Here is a 19,447-nt window from a genome sequence, read left to right on the forward strand (position 1 = left end):
TAGCTTTAATAAGAATCAGTGTATATTTTATAGTGAAGTCTATGTAGTGTTTTATTTTTACATTTATTAATTCAATTTCATACTTAAATGCTGCTGTACAGCTCTGAGCTGCCAGTGTAAATCTTTATATATGTTTTTTTAAGTAAAGTTTTAAGTTTAAGGTTTTTCAATTATTTTAAGTAAAATAAAGAAAGAGTATTCAATTCAATTCAAATTTATTTGTATAGCGCTTTTCACAATACACATTGTTTCAAAGCAGCTTCACAGAAAGTGCATTTCATAAATGTACAGTATTGCAATAAAAAAGTATTTTTTCTCCTTAACCTCTCGCTGTTCCTGTCGCCTAAGAATAGAATAACAAAAAACTGATGTGACAAGCCATCAGAACCGAACCGAACCGAAAACCGTGGTTAAAAACCGAGGTATGTATTGAACCGTGGGCTAACTGTATTGTTGCATCCCTAGTGGACATGCATAGTGTTTGAGAACTGTGAGTGTGTGTGTGTTTTGACAACTGTACCTTTACAGGACTCTCCGTTTGCAGTGAACTCCTCATTATCATGATAACCCTCACGACACTCGCAGTGATACCAACCGGGTAAGTTCACACAGGTGGCGTGTGTGTCACACTGCACCAAACCCTCCGAGCACTCGTCGATATCTGAACACACACACACACACACACACACACACACACACACGGGTCATTATCTCTAGTGTGCTGCCTACATGGACAGCATTTTCCAGCCAATATTATTCTCAGTTTTTGGCCGAATTCTAATGCAGCACAGCATGCATTCCTTCTCAGAATTAACTACTTTGTTGAACCCGATGCGGATAAAAATCAGTGGACAATTTGAATGGCACGGCAACTAAAAATAGTTAAGTCTCATTTAAAATGCATGCATTTTAATTAATTTTAACACATATTTTATGCAGTGTAAGTCAAATGCGTAAATGGGAATGTAATGTCTATTGGAATCAGTTGTAAGACAAAGAGTTGTTGTCTATGTAAAACGCCCCAAATTAGTCATTTAAATAGCTAAAAAATTATATTGATGATATAAATTCTAACTAAATGTATGCATGAATGTAAATGTTGATGTAACATCAAACTCTATTAGAATCAGTTGTAAGACAAAGAGTTGTTGTCTATGTAAAATGCCCCAAATTAGTCAATTAAATAGTAAAAAAAAATTATATTGATGATATAAATTCTAACTAAATGTATACATGAATGTAAATGTTGATGTAACATCAAACTCTATTAGAATCAGTTGTAAGACAAAGAGTTGTTGTCTATGTAAAATGCCCCAAATTAGTCAATTAAATAGTTAAAAAAAATTATATTGATGATATAAATTCTAACTAAATGTATACATGAATGTAAATGTTGATGTAACATCAAACTCTATTAGAATCAGTTGTAAGACAAAGAGTTGTTGTCTATGTAAAATGCCCCAAATTAGTCAATTAAATAGTTAAAAAAAATTATATTGATGATATAAATTCTAACTAAATGTATACATGAATGTAAATGTTGATGTAACATCAAACTCTATTAGAATCAGTTGTAAGACAAAGAGTTGTTGTCAATGTAAAATACCCTAAATTAGTAAATTAAATAGTTAATTAAACTATATTAATTACATTAAATGAATATATATATATATATATATATATATATATATATATATATATATATATATATATATATATATATATATATATATAAACATTTGTTGTGCTGCTTTTATGCTAATTAAAAAATGTACAAATGTCAGGCGCATTTATAAAAAAGACAAATTTGTCTTAATTAGTGTTAATGTAACGTTAAACTATTTTGCAATCAGCTGTAAGTCGCAACCGTTGTTGCCTGTATAAAACTTATGTAGCAATTATGGACGCAGACATATAGATGAGTTAATCTTCCAATGATTCGATCAAATTAACATCCTTTTCAACAAAGCACAATGCAGCTCCAGGAAACCATCATCATCACGAGTGAGATGGGGGGTTTGTTTCTGCCCGGAGCTACTAGTTCTGACTTCCTATGGACTCGCCACCAAACTCAGTTAAAAGAGGACAAAAGGCTCGTGGTTGTCACAAGACAAAGAAACAACCAGACCTCTGTCTTTGCATGACCAGCAAATGAACTCCACGTGACAGCTAAAACTCAGAGTAAGCTCACAGAAACTGTTAGCTTATGGAGTACATCAAATAACTGATTATTGGACTTTCATTCAAATAGCCTTCGACATAACTTGTTAGTGTGTTTACAACTAATACACATGACTATCATGCATGTATATTACTCACAATTCATGCAATTATGTAACTATTGAATGAGTGGGTGAAAAAGCATCGTGTTTGGTACCGGTGCGTTCGTATGGGTATAATCCAACAGATGAGCTGAATGAAATCTTTATAGAATTGATCATGTCCTTATAGTAAGAAATTAGGTCTAAATTTACTCTCTGCTTAAGAGCAGGAAACTAAATTCTAGAGATAACCTAATTTTGTGGGAGGGGTGGAGACACAGTCACCCCTGAAGCCTAATTGGCCAGAACCCATCCAGGGGATGGGCAAATGTTTGAGTTTAGTCTCAGAACACGAACGAAAAGTTCAGTTCTGTTCTCAAGTTCAGTTCTCAGTTCTGTTCACAGTTCTGTTCCCTACAGTTCTGTACAGTTCAGACCAGAAGCAGTGCAGAGTCCAGCTCAAGTTCGGTTCCAGTTCGGTTCGAGCTGGTTCGCGGCCTGTTCGCAGTTCAGAGATGAGCTAAGTCCTAGCAGTATGACCAGAGAGAGTCCAGGAGACGATCTGACGATCGTGACAGACCAATACAGAGAAAATGGGTTAACAACGATTTCATTCAGGCCATCTGCTTTTCTCTCACTTTCCTTTCTTTTACTTAAAGTTTATTTTATTTCCGCTAAGTCTCGGGTCTGTTAAGTTTCGCCGTAAAAGTCTCTCAACAACGAGTTTCTAACAGCGCGCTCCAACTTCAAACAACGCCCACAAGACTTCCATCCAGCCGCCAACACCCCACGCGATTGGCCTCCCCAGACGTCGACCAGACCTTCAGCGAATCAAAGATCCGGGAAAATCCCTGTACAGCCAGGAGAAGGGAATCCCCCTTTGTCAGACGACATGCGAAACCCAAACGCAAGTAACGCCTTTTTGATTCCAAGCTGAACTGGTGCATTAGATCAAATGTAATAACCCTGCCTAAGAAACGATAGGAGGTTAAATTACTGATCAATGGTTTCTTCAGGTCATGTTTCATAAATGCATAGATTGCTTAGGATTTCATAATTTCTCTCTCTTAGAACTTATTCTTTCCTCACCTTCTTCCTTTCTGCAACGTGTGAATGTGCGAGCGTGTGTGTTTATGTTAGATATTAGTTTGATGTGTTAGATTAATCAATAAAGTTCCGTTTGTATTCAAAGATAACTGTTCTTGTGTTATGTGCTTATCAATTTAATGTCTTGAACTGCCGATCTAAGTTACCTGGCTGTTAAATAGTGTTTCACTATTGTTCGGATATTAATATCCGCTGCAGAGTTCATATTTACGGCCCGTTCAAATGAACGCTAGAAGAGTCATTTGCTCGGCTGTAAAATAGACTCTCAAAATTCCCTATGAATTCATTAAATTCATTCATTTGAGCTAAATATACATGTTTCCCTTTAACAGAGCCCCCTTTAAGTCCTTACATATCGGCGGACGAATAAGTTAAGGTGTAAACATTAATTCTGAATTATTTATACTACATAGTGTCATTCGAGTCTTTCATTTTAATTCAGTTCCCCGTTGAGTTATTATTTTATCTGACTCATAGTCGCTACACTTATATAAATTGTGCTTAAATAATTATATGAATTATATAAATTGTTGTGCATTATATATAATAAATAATCAGATTTTTCTTAAACTGAAATATTTACATAATTTCATCATGGTAGCAGTTGTTGTACTGCTTGTATGCTAATTTAAAAAATACAACACTAATTAATATACATTTTAGTCATATTTTTATTGAAAGCACTTGCCAAATGCGTAAATGTTAATATTTTTACCAATTATTTAAAGAAAACATTTACATAATTATATACATTTGATATAAATTCTAATTGTGTATAATGTATAATAATTTTGTTGAATTTTTTTAAAAACTAAAGTAATTACACATAATAGTATCATTTGTTTTACTGCTTTTATGCTCATTTTAAATTAAGAAAATTACAGTGGTTTTAACTCTAATATATGTAAAAAATGACTGTATTATAGTAATGAGAATTTAATGAGAATCATCAGTGAGAAAATTGAGTAAGTCAATGGGAAAAGTGGTGGAGAATGCGGGCACAAATCATAATAGACCTAAGAATGGGCTTTATTTTCTTTTATACAAAACCATTGTTATTTTGTTTTGTTATTATTCTGTGGAGAAATATGACCTAGACATGTTTTCATTCACCCAGAGACACCAGCATCTGAATCCAATCCCATCTTCAGACAAATGGCTTTTGCAATTCAGACATAATGAGTCAAATGATATTAAATTAGACGGCGGTGGGCGACATTAAAGCGATTATTACTCAGGCGGTCGTGGAGAAAGAGATGCTGGGAAGATTTTCTCAATGATTAAACACTCACAGAAGAGATGAGACTCTGTTCTGATTAAAGCTGATCTCAGATCATTATGAAAATGATTCTTTACACATGGAGTCATCAGCGGCCAATCACAGCGCGACCTCACCGCAGTCAGGTGACCGTTAGAAGGTTAACAGGGTTTCTGGGAGGTTTCAGAGACCAGATTGAAGGATGATTATATGAAACTTATATTGCTCAAACGTGACCCATCTTCTGATTATTTTTGTGTTCGGTAACAATGTTGAGTAATATCAGAGATGGGCAAGGGAAACTTGTTGAGCAATGAAATTGTGGTTGTTTTGTCATTGAGTTGCCAAGTAAGTCTTGTAGAATAGTCTATATGCTTTAAACACATGCCAATATCAATTAGTGTCTTTATTAGTGATCAGCAGCAGTGTTTAATCAGAACAAAGACAGTCAAGGGCGAACGACATTGTTCGGTTTTTCTATTGTGGGTGATGAAAGCTTCATAAATGCATGTGTAAATATCCTTTGCTGTGAGCTTATATGTTTTAAGATTATAATTGTTTTTTTACATAATATTATTTGATATTATATTATGTATAATATTATTTATTATTCATAATATCACCCGGCTAGAAAAGCTTAGAATCAAGAACCAGAAAAAACTTTTGCATAAATATTATATTATTTATAATTTAATATAATATGCACAAGTTTCTTTCTATTCTATATACACTATATTGGGACACTCCTCCAAATCCCTGAGTTCAGGTGTTCAATCCCTTCATGGCCACAGGTGTAGAAATCAGTCCATTCGGGACATTTCCTCACTACTAAATATTCCACACTCAACTGTTAGTGGTGTTATAACAAAGTGGAAGTGATTGGGAACAACAGCAACTCAGCCACAAAGAGCGGGGTCAGCGCATGCTGAGGGTCACAGAGCGGGGTCAGCACATGCTGAGGGTCACAGAGCGGGGTCAGCACATGCTGAGGGTCACAGAGCGGGGTCAGCGCATGCTGAGGGTCACAGAGCGGGGTCAGCGCATGCTGAGGGTCACAGAGCGGGGTCAGCACATGCTGAGGGTCACAGAAGTCGCCAACTTTCTGCAGAGTCAAGAGCTCCAGACCTCCAAACTTCTGTGGCCTTCAGATGAGCTCAAGATCAGTGTGTAGAGCTTCATGGAATGGGTTTCCATGGCCGAGCAGCTCATCCAAGCCTTACAGCACCAAAGCGTGGGATGCAGTGGGGTAAAGCGCGCCGCCACTGGACTCTAGAGCAGTGGAGACGTGTTCTCTGAGTGACCAATCACGCTTCTCTGTCTGACTATCCCATGGACGAGTCTGGGTTTGGCGGTCGCCAGGAGAACGGGACTTGCCTGACTGCATTGTGCCAAGTGTAAAGTTTGGTGGAGGGGGATTATGGGGTGGGGTTGTTTTTCAGGGGTTAGTTCCAGTGAAAGGAACTCTTAAAGCTTCACCAAGACATTTTGGACAATTTCATGCTCCCAACTTTGTGGGACCAGTTTGGGGACGGCCCCTTCCTGTCCCAGCATGACTGACCAGTGCTCAAAGCGTCTCCATAAAGACATGATGAGGAGTTTGGTGTGGAGGAACTGGAGTCCTGACCTCAACCCGATAGAACAGCTTTGGGATGAATTAGAGCGGAGACTGAGAGCCAGACCTTCTCCAACATCACAAATGCACTTCTAGAAGAATCCCCATAAACACACTCCTAAACCTTGATATATATATAAATATATATAATACATTATTATTATATTATTAATAATATAGTAATAATATGTGAGATGGTGGTCCAGTGGGTTAAACCATGGAACTGATACGCAGAAGGTTGCTGGTTCGATCCCAGCGGTCGCCACCAGTGTGTCTTTACTCCATGTTGCTCCAGGGGGATTGTCCCTGTAATAAGGGCACTGTAAGTCGCTTTGGATAGAAGCGTCTGCCAAATGCATAAATGTAAAATGTAAATATTCCTCACTGTATCCGTTACTGTTAAATGTAGTCGCGCCACTGTGGAAAACCAGCCAAACCTGCTCACATTTATCATTTTAAAGATTTGACATTTGGTAGCCGGCCTTCCACAACCTGACCATTAATGTGAGTTTGAATATAAATGGAAAGTTTTGTCCATCAACCCAAAAACTCAGTCCACGGTTTCTGTCCCTCATTGAAAAGCGATTCACACTCCTCTATTCTCCTGCTCTCAGAGAACAGATGAGCGAATCTCTTTTCCCGCCGTGTATGTTTGCTGCAGAATGCTGAAATCACTCTCGTTCTCTGTAGCACAGGAGTCTGCAGTTAGCAGAACAGACTGCCTTTGAAATTGAAAATCCGTCTGGGCGTTCGGTGATGGAGAGAAGAAAAGAAAGACAAAGACGAGAAAGAGCTGGAGTTGAGTGTGGGTGCTTCTGTTTTTTATTGTGCTATTTATATCTGAATAGATGTCAGGTTGCTAAATATATACGCAAGATAACAGGCAATTTATTGCATAAAAGAAAACCATTATGCTCTCCGATTGATTCTTTTATATTTTTAAATATGATTTCTAGTATTTTCTGGCAGACTGATGGAAGAATCAAAGATGTTCTCTTTCCGAATGAAGCATTAGGAAGTCTGATTCGTTTTTATGAATTTGGCCAGATAAAAAAAAAAAAAAAGAATCATTTGAGTCCCATTTGAGGCTTTTTTCGGTTGTGATATTGTAACTATGTTTTTGCATCAGTTTTTTATTTAATAAATGAGTGTTTTCTGGCACGTTTTACAAGAAAATACTATTTCAGTCTTTATAAATTTCATGTTTCAGTGAAGTGTCACCAGCAATGATCTAGAATTTCACAAGCTAACGCCAGATGGTTTAATGTCTCTGTTGCAGATAATCCTGTTTTACTCGACTACTCAAGATGAACGCAATAAAACTGATGCATGTCAATGAGAGAGAGAGAGAGAGAGAGAGAGAGAGAGAGAGAGAGAGAGAGAGAGAGAGAGCACAGGTGAAAACACAGCGACTGAGTCAGAAGGACACCAGAATCATCTCATAGAGGACAAACACGTCTCATCCACACATATCAGATAATCAGTGTGTGTGTGTGTGTGAGAGAGAGAGAGGTAATTGTGTGAGAGTTAGTGTGTGTGTGTGTGTGTGTGTGTGTGTGTGTGTGTGTGTGTGTGTGTGTGTGTGTGTGTGTGGGCATGTTTTTGTGAAATATCAGGACACAAATGTGTATAATGACAGGTATTACAAAAAGAGGGTGAAATATGAGGACGTCCCCCATGTCCTCACTCAGAACAAGTTTTTTTTCACAGAAAGTGAACTGCACAGTCTCCTGTGAGGGCTAGGTTTAGGGGCAGGGGCAGTGTGTGTGTGTGTGTATGTGTGTGTGTGTGTGATGGGTAGGTTTAGGGGCAGTGTAAGGGGATAGAAAATACGGTTTGTACGGTATAAAAACCATTACGCCTATGGAATGTCCTCACATTTCACAAAAACAAACATGTGTGTGTGTGTGTGTGTGTGTGTGTGTGTGTGTGTGTGTGTGTGTGTGTGTGTGTGTGTGTGTGTGTGTGTGTGTGTGTGTGTGTGTGTGTGTGTGTGTGTGTGTGTGTGTGTGTGTGTGTGTGTGTGTGTGTGTGTGTGTGTGTGAGTGAGTGAGTGAGAGTGTGTGTGTGTGTGTCTGTTCAGTCAGCAAATATCCATCAGAAATAAGAATCTCATTCCAGCTCTGGTGATTTCACACACGAGAGAGAATCATCATCACATGAAGACGCTGTTAAATGACTCTTTGTGACGCCGCTGTGGAAATCACGATCACAATTGTCTGCCCACACACTCAATAACACACACTCAATAACCACACACCAATTACAGCCACGACCACAGTCTGTCCTTTAAATCACCAAATATACTTATCTTTAGCTGGAAAGATGCTTTATATGTACACACGTTTTGGGATCATCTGAATAAATGTGGCAGGAGTTTGTACAATACAACCACACAAAAAATAGAAAAAGCATGGTAACATTAAACAACAGCTGCAAACAAAGCCGCGATTCCTCTTCAAACACACACACGTCCTCTGAGACACGCCATTTACATGTAACGAGCCACTCGCGAGAAACAAAAGGCCTTAATTAAGCGCCACTAATTAACTCAGTCAGTGTGTGTGTGTCTAAATAAGTCATAAAATCCTGGTGGCTGCAGCAGAAGAGCTCAGGTGAAACCAGCCCACACACACCTGCAGTGCACTGTGGGAACGCTTTCCTATGTACAATCTCATTTATTCCATTGATGCAAAGCTGGATTTTCGATATAATTACAACCATTTCTGTACGAGTATATACGGTGTGACATGTGGATGCTCCTGCGCTCTCTCTCTCTCTCTCTCTCTCTCTCCAGTGTTTTCCTCCAGGGGAAATGCAGCTGAATCCACTCTGAACACAATGACTTCATGCAACATTACAATCCAATCTTCGGAATTACGACATCAAAGCGAAAAAGTAACAAGATGTGAAATTTAACCTGGCTAGTATTTACCGGCAGACAACGGCTTCATTTCTCGCTCGGGGCGTTCGAGAGAGAAACAGACCTCAACACACAAGCAGGATGGAGTGTGTGTGGCGGAGGAATGACCTGATGAGGAAAATCCCACCTGATGAAATCACTTCCACTGTGTTTTGTAGGAAGTAAACACGATCACACTCTCATATCGCAGCTGTTCTGACTGTTTATATATCTTTGAAGTAGGATTGACAGCTCAAGATCAAGTTTCTTCATTTGCATTTATAGGCAGACTTAAAGGGTTAGTTCACCCAAAAATGTAAATTCTGTCATTAATTCCTCACCCTCATGTGGTTGGACACCCGTCAGACCTCCGTTCATCTTCAGACACAAATGAAGATATTTTAGTGTAAAGCTGATGCTGAGAAAGGCTTCAGATTGGCCTCCATTGGCATTCAGTACATTTACACTCACAAGACCCATAAAAGGCTCTAAAAGCGTCGTTACAAAGTCCATCTCACCACAGTGACTCTACAATAATCTTACGATGCGACGACAATAGTTTTTGTGCGCAAAAAAAAATCTAATTAACGCCTTTATCCAGCTTGTTCTTGTCTTCCGTGTGTGTCTCCACGACGCATGCGTGAGAATATGAGCAGATCCGGCGTTCGGGAATCCATGAAATGCCACTTTAACCCCATTTTGAGAACTACGCCGAGACCTAAAGCTCGATCAATGTAGAATTCAACAGCTGAGACACGCGCGTCTTCCTCTGCTTGTAAACAAATCTCTTCTGGGTCATGTGTCCGAACGCCGGATCTGCTCATATTCTCACGCATGCGTCGTGGAGACACACACGGAAGACAAGAACAAGCTGGATAAAGGCGTTATTTTGATTTTTTTTTGCGCACAAAAACTATTGTCGTCGCATCGTAAAATTATTGTAGAGTCACTGTGGTGAGATGGACTTTGTAACAGCGTTTTTAGTGCCTTTTATGGATCTTGGGAGTGTAAATGTACTGAATGCCAATGGAGGCCTATCTGATCACATAACCGACTGTCACTTGAACTGACATTTTGACATCATTTTGTTTTTGACATTAAAAATACACGAAAGAGCTCAATTCACTTTTTTGTTTGTTTTTTAAAAACCTCTATATAGTTTTTATAACTTTGTATTTCTGTTTTAGTCAGTAGGCCATATCAGGTTAAGCTAAAGCTTCAAATAAGTTTGTTTATTTATTTATTTTATTTAATTTATTTAATTTCAAGTAATGAAGATTTTTTTAAATGGTTTCAGTTAACTATTATAATCCTGATACTTTATTGAATATGTGTCAAATACTGCTCTTTCCTCCTGAATATTAATTAAATGGGAATTCAATTAAATACAGTTTATTGTGTAACCAAAAACGAATATATAATGCGTGACTTTTAATTATAAACAAGCTCGAAATACACATTGACTCTTATTTTGAAATGTCTGCGCCTCTCTTGCAGTTGCAGGAGCTCAAATATGCATTGTTACAACCGTCTAAAACACATTACTATATAAACATCGTAAAGTAAACATTGTCATTATTCATCAGGATTAGCTCATAAACAATAGCCTGGCATAAATGTGTGTTATTGATTGATTGAGCCGCTCTGGAGCTGGATTGGGGATGAGCCGTGTTTTACAGCCGTTAGATCAGCATCTTTTACACAGGACATCAGTTCTGACCCCATCTCTTCCCTAATCGTCCCTCACTAACATTATCCTCTCGTTTTTATTTGTTAACGAAAATGACAGTTGATTTTCGTTTTAGTTTTAGTCATCCAACACTAGTTTTTATTTAGTTATCGTCTCGTTTTCGTCAGTGAAAAAAGGTCGTTGACAAAAATTATGACGAAAATTATTCGTCAACGAAATGAACACTGCAGTGAATAGAGCACACGTCAGAAGTAGAGGTGTGTGTGTTGATCTGAGCTCTCATTGGTCTGTCACCGCTCGTCAATGTCAACATATTTGAGAAAACCAATCAAATCAGAGTAGGCGGGCTTTATGTTCACAGAAGCTGCTGAGGCGGAGCGTGAATTTTAGCAGCGACTCGACGTCAAGTGAGAGATATGAAGCTAAACTAAACGCTTCATATTTGACAGCTGCTTCTGTAAGTCAGAAATGTTAAACAAATGACAAAAATATCCAGGCAAATTAATAAACTTTTGTCTAATTTTGCCATTTGATTTGAAATAGGCCTATGCAATGTCATTTATAATATAATTCACAAACAAGAAATATTAACAACATAATAAATGTAGGCATATTGTAAATTAAATAATTCCGTGTGTAGCTCTCAGTAAATGAAAAAGCTCAGTTTTTTTCAGCCTGTACTGGGCATAAGATTAGTAATGAATGTGGGCACATTGCGAATTAATTTAATCAATTTAGCTGTTAGCCTTCAGTAAATTAACATGTCTACAAAAATGATTCATAAAACATATAAATATCAGTTAAACATGTTTACTTTTTTCACTGACACAAATGGAAAATCTTTATCAGTCATATCTGCCCACTGACATGGTTTTCAAGCTATTGTTATCTTATTTTGGCATTCAGAACATCTTAAAATGCACATATTTAGATCATAGAAATCAAAATGTTCTCGAGGGGCCAGGCCCCCCAAACCCCGCTAACCTCACATGTGGGATCTCAGTGATTATAAACCTGCCGACATTGTATGATTAAAGGATGTAAAATATGGTCATGCAGAATGAGGCATTAATATTTGCTTTATAGGTATAAGTAATAATAAACAGCCAATATCATAATATGCATACTAATAAGCTACTAGTTAATAGTGAGAATTGGACCCTAAACTAAAGTCTTACCAATTTTTTTTCTTTCATATCCTCACTGGGGGCTGAGCCCCCCTAAAATGAAAATCATAGAAACGCCCCTGGTACGGTGGATTTATGAGATGAAATGAAAAAAAAGATGTTGAAGTAGTTCCAGATTTCATGTTGCTCACTTTGCCTTGTTGTTTACAAAATGTAAAAAAACACAGCTTAATGAGTTTTAAATTAGTCTTGTTTTCCAATGATATCTAGATTTGTGATGTGTTTGCATATGTGTGCATTGTGGATAATGCACATACATGTGATCGTGGATCTGTGATTGCATGTGCATGCAAGTGTGTGATTTGTTTGTGATGATGTGCATTGTGAATAATGCATGTTTGGTTAATGTGCATTTTTTTGTATAGTGCATTTAACAATTCATATTTCAAAGCAGCAGAAAAAAATGTGTTTTTGTGTGTATATGGTTGTGATTTGGTCAGGGGCGGTTCTAGACTCTTGTTTGTCATGCCAGCCCCCCTAAAACTATCAACTATCATGTTATCAACATGTATTGAAAGTGGGAATCACAGAATCAAAACGGGTCACCACATATTGCGTGTCCTTATTCTTTTTTTTTATTTTAAGCATGCTATTTAAAACACGCAGCATATTCTTTCAGCTGCATTTCCTTTCCCTGCTCTCGCTATCAAATTGCCAAACCTGCTTTTTATATAAAACAAAGTCTAAGCTTTTCAAATTTTAATACGAAATTCAAACAATAAATAGCGTTTTGGTGCTAATGTGTCAATATATTTGAATGGCATAAGCAGATAGACAACAGCTTCACTATACAGGTAATATTTTGCAGCAATTTTTGGTAAACAGTACATCATTGATCTTTTGGTACTAAATAGGCCTACTATTTGTGCAATAATTATGGTCCATTAATGACCATTTAATGAATTAAAATATTTTTCTTCTAATATTTGTATTTTTTATATTACAATTAGTAATATAAAATAGAGAATTCCAATGCAAAGAGGCAAATTAGAGTCATTATGTGGCTGGAAAAATAATAAATTTCATTTGTAAAGCCATGGTTTACCCACTATAGGTGCCTGTATGGCTCTTTAATAAATATACATTCTAGTTCCTCAAAAAAGTATTGCAGATCATAACTGCTTACTTATTTTTAGGTTTTGCATTTGAATACATATTTAGACATGATCAAACACTAGATTTCTTTAAATGTGAAATTTTTAAACCTTAATAACTTGCATCCTAATATATTTAATGATACTTATATAAGCACACACAAGTGAATATCAATGAACGCAAGCAACTATAATTTAACCCAAGAAAAGTTTAAAATAGTGCTGTAAAAAGTTTTTAAAAAAGGCAAACTTATTTTTCCTTATATGTACAGTAGGCTATTTACATATGAATTGATACTGAATCAAGATCGAAATCGATATTTGTGCCAATCACCAACCCCAAATACCCCCGTCACCGGTTATGAGCACATTTGTGCTATCCTTTATATTTGTGCTATCGACATTCTGCAATACACAGCCATAACACTCAGTAGTGTTATCAGCAGTGAGGGCTAAGCCCCCCCAAGGGTGAAATCCTAGAACCGCTCCTGGATTCGGTTGTCATTGAGTTTGCATGCATGTGCTTTGTGTGCATTGTAAATACTGCATACAGCATGTTTGTATAATGCATTTGTGCATATAGTTGTGATTTGTTGTGTATGCGTTATGAATAATGCACATACTGTATTTGTACGATGTGCACTTGTGAGTTTTTGTGTGATTCTTGTGTTTGTGAATAATGCAAATGATTTGTTTGTTGTTGTTTGTGCATGCATGTGGTTTGTGTGCATTGTGAATAATGCATATATCATGTTTGTACAAGATGCACTTGTGATTTCTGTTTGCATGTGTGCATTGTGAATAATTCACATGCAATGTGCATCTGTAAATGTGATTGCAAGTACATGCAATTGAATTGAGATGTGTTTGTGAAAAATGCATTTGTTAAATGTGCACATGTACTTGTGTTTATGGGTTCATATTTGTGGGATTTGTTGGTCGTTATGTTTGCATGCATTTTACGAGTTCCCACTTACATATAATTAGAGGGAGTAAAGCTTTATGCGTATTTGGCTCAGAATTTGGCCTGAACCCAGAGTACTCCCCCGTGTATAGGAGTGTGGAGAAGTGTGGAGAAGTGTGGAGAAGTGTGGAGGAGTGTGGAGAAGTGTGGAGAAGTGTGGAGAAGTGTGGAGGAGTGTGGAGAAGTGTGGAGAAGTGTGGAGAAGTGTGGAGAAGTGTGGAGAAGTGTGGAGAAGTGTGGAGAAGTGTGGAGAAGTGTGGAGAAGTGTGGAGAAGTGTGGAGAAGGGGTGCTGGAGGGATGAACAGAGGTACGACTGCTGAATATACAGTGGGGAGAACAAGTATTTGATACACTGCCGATTTTGCAGGTTTTGAGAGAGACGAAATCTAAAACAAAAATCCAGAAAATCACATTGTATGATTTTTAAATAATTAATTTGCATTTTATTCCATGACATTTGATCACCTACCAACCCGTAAGAATTCCAGCTCTCACAGACCTGTTAGTTTTTCTTTAAGAAGCCCTCCTGTTCTCCACTCATCACCTGTATTAACTGCACCTGTTTGAACTCATTACCTGTATAAAAGACACCTGTCCACACACTCAACCAAACACACTCCAACCTCTCCACAATGGCCAAGACCAGCTGTGTAAGGACATCAGGGATAAAATTGTAGACCTGCACAAGGCTGGGATGGGCTACAGGACAATAGGCAAGCAGCTTGGTGAGAAGGCAACTGTTGGCGCAATTATTAGAAAATGTAAGATGACGGTCAATCTCCCTCAATCTGGGGCACCATGCAAGATCTCACCTCGTGGGGCATCAATGATCATGAGGAAGGTCAATGACCTGGTCAATGACCTGAAGAGAGCTGGGACCACAGTCTCAAAGAAAACCATTAGTAACACATTAAAATCCTGCAGCGCACGCAAGGTCCCCTGCTCAAGCCAGCACATGTCCAGGCCCGTCTGAAGTTTGCCAATGAGCATCTGGATGATCCAGAGGAGGAATGGGAGAAGGTCATGTGGTCTGATAGAGAGAAAAATAGAGCTTTTTGGTCTCAACTCCACTCGCCGTGTTTTGAGGAAGAAGAAGGACGAGTACAACCCCAAGAACATCATCCCAACCGTGAAGCATGGAGGTGGAAACATCATTCGTTAGGGATGCTTTTCTGCAAAGGGGACAGGACGACTGCACCGTATTGAGGGGAGGATGGATGGGGCCATGTATCGCCAGATCTTGGCCAATAACCTCCTTCCCTCAGTTAGAGCATTGAAGATGGGTCGAAGCTGGGTCTTCCAGCATGACAACGACCCGAAACACACAGCCAGGGCAACTAAGGAGTGGCTCCGTAAGAAGCATCTCAAGGTCCTAGCCAGTCTCCAGACCTGAACCCAATAGAAAATCTTTGGAGGGAGCTGAAAGTCCGTATTGCCCAGCGACAGCCCCGAAACCTGAAGGATCTGGAGAAGATCTGTATGGAGGAGTGGGCCAAAATCCCTCCTGCAGTGCAAACCTGCTGAAAAACTACAGGAAACGTGTGACCTCTGTAATTGCAAACAAAGGTTTCTGTACCAAATATTAAGTTCTGCTTTTCTGATGTATCAAATACTTATGTCATGCAATAAAATGCAAATGAATTACTTAGAAATCATAAAGTGTGATTTTCTGGATATTTGTTTTAGATTTCGTCTCTCACAGTTGAAGAGTACCTATGATAAAAATGACAGACTTCTACATGCTTTGTAAGTGGGCAAACCTGCAAAATCGGCAGTGTATCAAATCCTTGTTCTCCCCACTGTATACCTGTTATCATTGATTGGCTGAATGCTCTCCACTCGTGTTAATGATCTGAACGTGCTCCTCCCGAACTTTGTTAATAAAACTTTGATTTGTGTCCATTGTTCGTATAATGTGCATGCAAGTGTGTAATTTGTTTGTGATTCACGTGTTTGTGAATAATGCATGTAGTATGTTTGTTTAAAGGGTTAGTTCACCCAAAAATGTAAATTCTGTCATTAATTCCTCACCCTCATGTGGTTGGACACCCGTCAGACCTCCGTTCATCTTCAGACACAAATGAAGATATTTTAGTGTAAAGCTGATGCTGAGAAAGGCTTCAGATAGGCCTCCATTGGCATTCAGTACATTTACACTCACAAGACCCATAAAAGGCTCTAAAAACGTCGTTACAAAGTCCATCTCACCACAGTGACTCTACAATAATTTTACGATGCGACGACAATAGTTTTTGTGCGCAAAAAAAAATCAAAATAACACCTTTATTCAACTTGTTCTTGTCTTCCGTGTGTGCCTCCACGACGCATGTGCGAGAATATGACGCAGATCCGGCGTTCGGACACATGACCCAGAAGAGATTTGTTTACAAGCAGAGGAAGACGCGCGTGTCTCAGCTGTTGAATTCTACATTGATCGTGCTTTAGGTCTCGGCGTAGTTCTCAAAATGGGGCTAAAGTGTGCATTTCATGGATTCCTGAACGCCGGATCTGCTCATATTCTCACGCATGCGTCGTGGAGACACACACGGAAGACAAGAACAAGCTGGATAAAGGCGTTAATTAGATTTTTTTTTTGCGCACAAAAACTATTGTCGTCGCATCGTAAGATTATTGTAGAGTCACTGTGGTGAGATGGACTTTGTAATGACGTTTTAATGCCTTTTATGGGTCTTGTGAGTGTAAATGTACTGAATGCCAATGGAGGCCTATCTGAAGCCTTTCTCAGCATCAGATTTACACTAAAATATCTTCATTTGTGTCTGAAGATGAACGGAGGTCTGACGGGTGTCCAACCACATGAGGGTGAGGAATTAATGACACAATTTACATTTTTGGGTGAACTAACCCTTTAATGTACATATTGTGTGCATGCATGTGACTTGTGTGCATTGTGAGTAATGCATACAGCATGTTTGTACAATGTGCATTTATACATGTGATTTGTTTGCGATTTGTGAATAATGCATGTAGTGTGTTTGTTTGATGTGCACAAGTACTTGTGTTTTTCTGTGCACGTGTGATCGTTATGCTTGTGGTTGGTGTGCATTGTGAATAATGCATGTAGCGTGATTGTATAGTCTGTGATTGTGTGAATAATGCATCTCCTGCGTCTCCGCAGCATCTGTAGGGACGCGATGACATCATCGAGGTGCATGCATGCTAATCACGTGTCCTCTCTTTCTGTGTATATTTTCTTCTTCAGGTTTCTCCGTACATTTTTCCATCAGATTATCATCCGTATCATCGTGCCCGTGTGTTGCTCTGCTCGGCTGGTTTGTCGGATGTTCTTCAGAGAATTGGTAAAAGCCAGAGAAGAGGACGAGAGAGCAGGCGAGTGAAAGCATTTTCATGTTCACTCGTATCCCAGAGCCCCAAACACACACACACACACGCACCGCTTCTTTTATTTCGGAGAGTGTGATTCTCTTTGAGGCTCGTGAGTTGCTCTCAGTGGCTCCAGAGACGTATAAAGCATTTGGCTTGTGTCTCTCTGGGCTTCTGAAGACTCGAGCGTCCCGGTTATCTGAGGAAACCCTCGGCGTCTCATGTCGTGTCATATGCAACTGATTATTATGTTTATTGATCGAACGATTATGTAACGGAAGATTCTAGTTCATTTGAGGCTGAGAAAGGTTTGTAGCATAGCATGATGCTCAGAAAACGCCTCAGAAACAGAGGATCAATGACGGAGGGCATAGAACTAGCTGATCAAACTGAAATGCACTATTTTGATTATTTTGAGGGAGATTTAAACTCTTTGATTGACTGTTTATCCATCATTGACACCATAGAAAATTCCTCTAATAACTATGTTTTGTTGTGAGTAAATTTTGCATCATGTTAGATTCAGTTTTTTTCTTCTTAAAGGATTAGTTCACTTTTAAATAAACTTTTGCTGACAATTTACTCACCCCCATGTCATCCAAGATGTCCATGTCTTTCTTTCTGCAGTCGAAAAGAAATCAAGGTTTTGGATGGAAACAATCCAGGGTTTTTCTCCATATAATGGACTTCAATGGGTCCCAAGCGGTTCAAGGTCCAAATTCTGCAAGAAACCGAGCAGTATTTATGCTATTATTTGACCTCTTATCAGACGAACGCGATCATCTCTGAGCTCAGCCATAACTTCCGCTAAGTGAGGTCAAAATACGTTCGTGGTCATAGATATATCAATCGTAGATGCCTAATTCTATTGATCCGTACAAGTGCTAATGAGGTCTCTATGAATACATCTATGACCACGATTGTATTTTGACCTCACTTAGGCGGAGCTCAGAGATGATCACGTTCATCTGATAAGAGGTAAAATAATAGCATAAATACTGCTGGGTTTCTCTCAGAAACTGATGGTTTGGCTAGATCAGACCCTTATTCATCATCTGGTGTCGTTTAAAGCCCTTTGAAGCTGCACTGAAACTGTCGTTTGGACCTTGAACTGTTTGGGGCCCATTGAAGTCCATTATATGGAGAACAATCCTGGACTGTTTTCATCAAAAACCTTCATTTCTTTTCTACTGCAGAATTTACATCTTGGATGACATGGGGGTGAGTAAATTATCAGTAAAAGTTTATTTAAAAGTGAACTAATCCTTTAATACCACCTTTAACGTTATGAAAGAGCCGTTTCCTTATATTTCCTTTTCTCCTTCTCGACTCATTTTGATGATTCTGTTTATTTGTGTTTGTTTATGCTGTAATATTTTCCTCAAAGCTGAAACTCAGATGCAAGTGAACGTCTGTATCTGCATTAGAAAGACTATGAAAGGAATTTTTGGAAAGAAATGAAAGGGGTCATGAACTGCTTTTTTATTTTTTTATACTGTTGTCTGATGTCAACTTATGACGTTTGCGTGGTTTTTAGATTCAAAAACATCATAATGAATCAGTAATAGGCTATTTTCTACCCTGGTTTTGATCCTAGCTCCTGAAATGCTCAGTTTTTATGGGCGTGCCACACTGAAGACTTGGAAGTAAACACCCACTGCTATGATTGGATAACAGTTTTGCATATTATAATGAGTTTCGACTCCCCCATGAGTAAAAGTGGGGAATTGTTTTGAAAACTTCCAATGTGGAAAAATGGCAACCGGAATGATTCGCCCATACATGTTCTAGTCTGATCCCGAATCGCAGGACAATGAACCAACAACACCTCAAATACAAAGGATACTCCAGTCTGTGGCCGCACGGTAAGTTATCATTATTTTTGTTTAGTTAGATGTGTACACATAATCAGTAGATATCAAACGATCTGTAACAATGCAATACTATCACATATAAAAAAATATTTTATTCACATATACACTATATTGCAAAAATTGTGCCGCCCCTCCAAATCCCTGAGTTCAGG

The 19,447-nt window shown here is 38.5% G+C and overlaps 1 protein-coding gene across 1 annotated transcript in view; it reads right to left on the reverse strand.

The window, feature by feature from the left end:
- Positions 1–19,447, reverse strand: part of nell2a (neural EGFL like 2a) — a 153,112-nt gene that overhangs the window by 21,425 nt on the left and 112,240 nt on the right. The window contains exon 16 of the mRNA XM_079809133.1: positions 521–661. Coding sequence (XP_079665259.1) covers positions 521–661 — 141 coding nt within the window. The remainder of the gene's footprint in view (positions 1–520; positions 662–19,447) is intronic.

This window comes from Gobio gobio, assembly GCF_949357685.1.
Source record: "Gobio gobio genome assembly, chromosome: 25".
Classification (NCBI taxonomy): domain Eukaryota; kingdom Metazoa; phylum Chordata; class Actinopteri; order Cypriniformes; family Gobionidae; genus Gobio; species Gobio gobio.